We start from the raw sequence: 7,586 nt of genomic DNA on the forward strand, positions 1-7,586 counted from the left end.
AACATAATCCTAAAATTTATGTTAATTGAAATAGGATAGAAAATGTCTAAAAAAAAGCATCAAAGAACATATAATGAAATAAAACTGAGGTTTTAACTTTGTCATAGGATATACACAATTACATTTATTGTTAGAACTAAGCTTATAACACAGATGGGAATATAACTGAAAACACATGAAATCATTTGGGAGAAAGGAAGAGCCAAATGGAAGGAGTACTGGAAATGGATAGTAGTGTTCTGATTTGTGTGGATGAAGTAGAGAAAGGATGTCTGTATGCATATAAAGATATAACTAAATTCAGGAAAGATTCTGAAGGTCAGCCTAAGTTTGATACACAAAACAAGTGGGGAAGAGTAAAACAGGATTCAAAATTATCTGTCAGGATGATAGTCTGGGTACACAATTCAAATGAAATTTTGGTTAAGCAAAAGGCAAAGCAATCAAATATCTGGGATACAGGACAAGACAGTTTGCAGTATGCAAGGTGAAAGATAACTAGATCCTATAGAAATCATCACAACAATGTACAGAGAACTATTTAGGAAAATGGGAATGAAATCCTGATTTATATAGGAATTTATATGAAGCCAAATTAATATTTCTGTTCAACAGAAACAAAACTAATAATGAATATTCCAAATTTCCTCTCACTGTTTTGCGCTACTTAGACTACAAGACTACTCTCTCCACCTGCAGATTCAATAATCTGTGAATTACTGTTTTAGGCAAGCTTCCAAAGTCTTAACTATTGTTGAAACATCTAAGGTGCTCCTGGTAACAGTTCCATGATTACTACAGGAGATGTTCCTCTTGGTTACAGCCTCCTGCCTTTACTTTGCAACTAAGAACAATGGCGGCTTCGATATCTGAAAAGATTCATGATAGACATGGATTCAGGTATACAGAGAATGCAATTTATTTACAGCTATAGTTAGCTCAACTTTTTGTCACAGCCAAATACGAATAAAGTCTCGACTTTTATGTACTCTTAAATAGTTTGAAAGAAGCCAACTTGGAAGACATGAAGACAGTGTTGCTGTAGTTTCTTGTATTGGCATTAAAACATCATAATACACATGGCTGCAACTGCTTATTATCACTTTTTCCTTAATTATGACTTCTTGAGATGGCATACTTCTGTTAACTTTGCTTGATCAATAAACTGATGAGAACTACTATTATTGTTACGCTATTATCTTTTGTATTCTTAATATCAACGGCTATGCAACTTTATGTTGCACTGTTATCTAGAGAAAATGATACACTGGAAAACATGGATAAGTGCAAATCACTCATTTTCAGTAGACAGAACACCAGTGTCAAGAGAGAAATCACAAATATACGCACTTTAATTCATACTTTGTTGCACAGTGTTATATGAAGATTAAATAAAGAAAAATAATAATAATAATAAAGTGTTTTCTTACCAGACAGTTATGAAATCATATATTGGCTCTGTTTGGAGAACTGTGAAATTGATGTAGATTCCATTCCCAGGTGGCACTCTTACAAGCCAAAAGCAGTCTTGAAAATTTGGATACTCATCAGGGTATCCTGGAGAGTATATGGTGCCATTCATTGCAGTTATATTTCCTCCACAGAGAGCTATAGAAAGGGTATTTGTTTCAAAAACATTAGACACTTTTTGTATTCTTCTTAGATCACGTGAAATTCATACCTTTAAACTCATTTGGTGCACTGTAACTAGATTATCTAAAACACCACTGTTTTACCTATAGCAAATAGATTTTACTGAGCTCCTTGCTCCTTACTTTTCACATTGTTAGTCAAATCAGAAAGAAAAATATAAGTAATTCCAAAATTATAAATATTGTCTGATCTGAAAACAAAGTAATATTTAGACATTGGGTTAAACCATTCCCCACACAAGTGAAAGCAATGAACAACATTGTTCCAGCTTTGTGTAAATGCTAATTACAAATTAGCAGGAAAACACATGAATTATTTTCTTTATTGTCACAAGAAGGTAGCCAAACACAATTATCAGATGAAAGAAGAGATATGCTAAGTTGACTGAGAATGTGTGGAAAAAACATAGAGGGGAATTTGAAAATGAAAATTTTGTGTGCCACAGTATGAAAAACAATTTTACACCTCCTAAGATAAATTTTGGTGGACAAAATAAATCCTTTCTGAAATTCTTACTGAAGTGTCACTTACTAATTTTAGACATCACACAGTATAAGATTGACCATACAGTTTTCGGACTTTCCTAACTATGCATTTCAGGAACACTCTTAGTCCTAACTATATGATTTTCTCCAAAGAGGTTTCAGATACATGTTGAATGTGACACCATCCAAGTAACAGATGAGATAATATGTTATAGAAACCTAGTTCTGGAAAACTGAGCAAAGCCTAAACCTGTGTAATTTGCTTTAATTTCCATACATCCCTCCCCATCCTAAAAAGGCATGGAATGGCAACCCAGATTCCCTAAAATATGCTTAAGAACCTCTAACCAAAGAACAGGTGTTTGGAAATGAAGATTTGCCTCTGGTGGTTCCAGAGCGGTAGCCAGTGAAGCTCCACCATACCACTCTCTCACTCCCCCTCTTCAGAATATGGAGAAAATAAAATGAATAAAAGCCCATGGCTTGAGGTGAGGACAGAGAGATTACACACCAATTACCATCGTGGGAAAAACAGACAGCCTAGGGGAGATTGATGTAATTTCTTGCCTACTGATAACAGACTACAGCAGTGAGAACTAAAAGTCAACCCCCGCCCCCCCCCCCCCAAGCTACCTCCTCTCCCCAGGCAACACCGGGAAATGGGGAATGGGAGTTGCAGTCAGTCCATAACACTTAGATTCTGCCATTCCTCCACCCTCACTCTCTTCATCTGCACCTTCCTCCTTCCTGAATATACCCACCATGGGTTTCTGACAAACTGCAGCTCTTCAAGAACTGCTCCCACTTGGGTCTGTACCACGGGGTTCACCTGTCTGGAGCAAACTGCTCTAACATGGGTAACCCACAGGTGGCAGCTCCCCCCAGACCACCTGCTCCTGCGGGGGCTCCTCTCCACAGGCTGCAGCTCCGGCCCGGGGCCTGCTCCTGCGGGGGCTCTCCATGGGCCGCAGCCTCCTCCAGGCCACATCCACCTGCTCCACCAGGGGCTCCTCCACGGGCTGCAGCGTGGAGACCTGCTCCATGTGGGACCCATGGGCTGCAGGGGGACAGCCTGCTCCACCTGGGGCCTCTCCACAGGCCGCAGGGGAACTTCTGCTGTGTGCCTGGGGCACCTCTTGTCCTCCTGCTGCACTGACGGTGGTGTCTGCAGGGGTGTTTCTCTCTACATTTTCTCAACCATCTCTCTCAACTGCTGTTGCACAGAGGTGCAACCAGCATCGCTCATTGTCTCAGCTTTGGCCAGTGGCAGGTTCCTTTTTGAGGTGGCTGAAACTGGCTCTTATCTAACATAGGGCAGCTTCTGGATCTTCCGGGCACACCTGTTTGTGTTTAGGTGAAGCATGAGTTATGTCTTACATATATCCACTTTGATGCTATACTGTAAGGTAAGGAGACTTTCGGAGTTACACCTCAGCTATTCAGAGTTAACAGCTGGTATACTTAATCTTATTTGGCATTTAGCTTCAAAGTCTCGAGGTTTTTTGAGCAGTGCAGATCAAATTGATTTTGCGGCTGGGTCTTAGCGGAGTGAAGACATGGACTGATGACTGTCAGCAACAAGATTTCTTGGAAGAGGAGAGGGAAGAGATTCCAAAAGGTTGAAAGAGAGAGACATGTTATGAAGGGTCAAAGGGGGTTAGCTGGTGCTGAGCGCAGGCTTCAAGAATTTGGCTGGAACAAGGATGCAAAATGAAGAGAACAAAACTGTTCAAACAGGAAGCATGTTTAGTGACAGTTGATTCAGATGGTCTGCTTCAAGAAGTCTGAGGCGTTATACATTATACACTTAACCTGTGCAGCCTTACAATAAATATACTAATGCAAACACAAATTTAAAACAAACTGGTCATCTGTGCTACCTGTCATATACAAAAAAGCCCACATTTATATGCTTTTGGACAGAAGAACTTTACCTCAAATCAAAACAACTAGAAGATACCTAATTACATTTTTCCTTCACTAATTAAAAAATAAATAAAATAAAATAAAATAAAATAAAATAAAATAAAATAAAATAAAATAAAATAAAATAAAATAATAAAAAGCATAGTATATAAAACTATCAAAAACTTTACTAAAAATACTGCAGTAAATACTTGCACAAAAAAAAAAAATCACATGTAACTTTAGAAATTTCTCTAGGCGATACAAAGGTTGGCAATCTGTAACTATGCAGCACACATTAGAACCCCATTATCAATTGGATTGATCTTTTGTCTACATCTTCTTGTCACATTAATATGCCACATTAATGTGTCATATCACATTAAACAGAAACAGAGAACTTGCAGCCATCGCCCAGAAAGTTGATCAGAGGTGTCACAGAACAGCAATACGCTTTGGGTTATCTTAGAATTGGTGGTTCTGGTAAGGTAATTCAAAGAAACAGAGTCACTCAATTCAGTAAGTAATTTGTCTTGATTCCGACACACAGAAAATACAGCCAGAACTAACTAAAAGGGAAAAACTAAGCTGTTTAGCAGTTAAGACATAAACCATTACTATTCTCTGAGGATCCATAAAATAAAGGTTGAAACTCATTTGCGATGAATTAACTTCTTACCCTTTCAAAAGACAGGCTGTGTAGGTGTCATCTCTTTCTATATGATAAGGTTTCTCTCTCTGAATTCAGTATGAGATAGGTCTTAATTTAGCTACTGTATCTCCCAGAAATGCCTATGGTTCACTGAATCCAGAAGGATTTTTGAGTAATGAAGCCTAAATTTAAATGCTTAAATTTAGGTTGATGATTTAGAATACAATGTAGAAATGCAGAAAATAATTATTTTTATTATTATTACTATTATTTTTCAGGCATGAAACATTTCAACATGCTCAATACTGAACATCTGATTCTTCATGCTGAGTTTTTCCATTTAATACAGAGGGAAGTTAGGCCTTTAATCTGAGTAGCCCTCCTGAAACTGTGAGGAATCATAAAATCATAGAATCACTAAGATTGGAAGAGACTTTCAAATTCATCTGGTCCAACCATCACCCTACTACCAAGGTCACCCACTAAACCATGTCTCTAAGTACCACATCCAACATTTCCTTGAACACCCCCAGGGACGGTGACTCCACCACCTCCCTGGACAACCTGTTCCAATGCCTGACTACTCTTTCTGAGAAGAAATGTCTCCTAATTTCCAACCTAAACCTCCCCTGGCACAACTTGAGGCCACTCCCTTTAGTCCTATCACTAGTTACCTGCGAGAAGACGCTGTCCCTCAGCTCCCCATAACTTCCTTTCAGGTAGTTGTAGAGAGCAAAAAGGTCTCCCCTGAGCCTCCTCTTCTCCAGACTAAACAACTCCAGTTCCCTCAGCCACTCCTCACAGGACTTGTGTTCCAGGCCCTTCACCAGCTTTGTAGCCCTTCTCTGGACACATTCCAGGGCCTCAATGTCTTTCTCGTAGTGAGGGGCCCAAAACTGAACACAGTACTCAAGGTGCAGCCTCACCAGAGCCGAGTATGTAGGAACAATCACCTCCCTGGGGTCCTGCTGGCTACACCATTCCTGATACATTGGCCTTGGCCACATGGGCACATAGGCGGCTCATGTTTAGGCAAGCATCAATCAGCATTCCCAGGTCCTTTTCCTCTGCACAGCTTGCAAGCTACTCTGCCCCAAGCTGGTATTGTTGCATGGGGTTGTTGTGGCCAAAGCGCACAACCCGGCACATAGCCATGTTGAACCCATTGGCCCATCAACCCATACTGTCCAGGTCCCACTGCAGGGCCTTAGGTATAGGCTCCTTCCACCATAGCCAGGAATTACATACACCTCTAGAAAATCTCTACAATATATACACTCATTCTATCTCCTTAAAATTTCAGCTATGTGCAAGTAACAGTTCTTTGAACCTGCTTACCTATTGCGAAGATATCAACGCAAAAAGAAAATATAAGAAGTTAAAAAGTGTAATACAAAAAAAAAAACACAACTACAACAAAAAAACACCATTCACAATAAATATATATAGAAAGGACTTCAAAAAGCACTGACTGGAAGAAAACTGCACTTCTGCACTTCATAACTTCTTTGACATTTCTATCCAACTTACAAGACAGAATATAAGTAGCCAAAGTTGGGAAATTCAATTTGTAACTCCATTTTCACTTGATTTGGTGCAGAGCTTTTACATCAGCTAGTTAAAAAAGAAGCACAGGTCTCCACATTCATGACCTACAGCCTAACTAGCTGAAAATAAACTTATTTTATCAGATATTTTTTCAGAGATTTCATGCTTTCATAAAACATTTCACCTCTTCAACATTAGTAATAATAATAATAATAATAAAATCACATAGTGAATTGAATAATTCAACTGTAAAGACTACAATATAAAAATACAGGTCTCTAAAAGCTGAAACAATTTCAGTTATCAGTCCTTAGGAGGAGTTACAAATAATGGAAGTTTCTTAGCCTATTCAAGTCATACCTTCACATCTGGGGAGAGGGTGATTCCAGTTACGGCTAACACCGTGAAGACAAGTCAGAGCAGAATTTCCAATTAATGTGTAGCCAGGAAAACACTCAAATGAAATAGTTTGTCCCACAGTAAAATCTGTCCCAATAACAAAACCGTTCCGGAATGGTCGAGGGTCAGGACAGCTTTGCAGTTGATATGCTGAAATAAATAAAAAATAATGTGGGAAAAGCAAATGAAATATTAATTGTGCTAAAAAAAAAAAAAGCTTAAAAGCTTTTCACTAGAATAAAATTAAAAAATCATGGACATCCAATATATTGTAAATTCCATCAGAGTGACAATTAAAATCATTGGTTTTAAACCAACAGAAGCATAGTGAAACATTCCCACAGCAATTCTGGAAATAAGCATAAAATTTTATTTAAAATTCCCGACCTCAGATGGAAAACATACTCATACAACAAAAGTTTAAATGATCTTCTGTTCTTTAAACATTAAGAATATAAACAACAACAAAAACCAGCAACCTACTGTACAGGTTTTTTGGAATGGAGCTCCTGTGAAGGCAAAAATGAGACCAGCCACATTACCTTTTGATTTTACTAAGTACAGGAGTAATGCACTAGAAAAGAAGAGTAGGAAAAAAAAATAGACTTTGTGTCTTCACCACTTAGGTCTCCAAACACATAGGCCACTGACAAAAAAAAATGCTTTCAAAATGTTCCTTTAAGTACACCATATACAAAATGGATCTAATTTGCTGAAAATGAAAATTAAGAAGGTGGCAGAAGAATCTTTAAACTAGAAGTATGGGAAAAACTAACAGGTATAGAAGACGGATGTGATGCTGCAGTGGGTTTACGTGGCAAGGTTTTGGTAGCGGGGAGCTGCCGGGGTGACTTCTGTGAGAAGAATCCAGAAGGTGCCCTGTGTTATATAAGGGCCAGTTTCAGCCGGCTCCAAAAGGGACCTACTGCTGCCCAGAGCCAAGC

At 38.7% G+C, this 7,586-nt stretch overlaps 1 protein-coding gene across 4 annotated transcripts in view; it reads right to left on the minus strand.

The window, feature by feature from the left end:
* CSMD3 (CUB and Sushi multiple domains 3) overlaps nt 1–7,586 on the minus strand; it is a 712,079-nt gene that overhangs the window by 102,353 nt on the left and 602,140 nt on the right. For all 4 annotated transcript variants that reach the window (XM_066990669.1, XM_066990670.1, XM_066990673.1 and 1 more), the window contains 2 exons: nt 6,604–6,792; nt 1,431–1,608 (listed from right to left, as the gene is read on the minus strand). In XM_066990669.1, the coding sequence (XP_066846770.1) occupies nt 1,431–1,608; nt 6,604–6,792 (367 nt within the window). The remainder of the gene's footprint in view (nt 1–1,430; nt 1,609–6,603; nt 6,793–7,586) is intronic.

Source organism: Anser cygnoides, chromosome 2 (assembly GCF_040182565.1).
Source record: "Anser cygnoides isolate HZ-2024a breed goose chromosome 2, Taihu_goose_T2T_genome, whole genome shotgun sequence".
Lineage (NCBI taxonomy): Eukaryota > Metazoa > Chordata > Aves > Anseriformes > Anatidae > Anser > Anser cygnoides.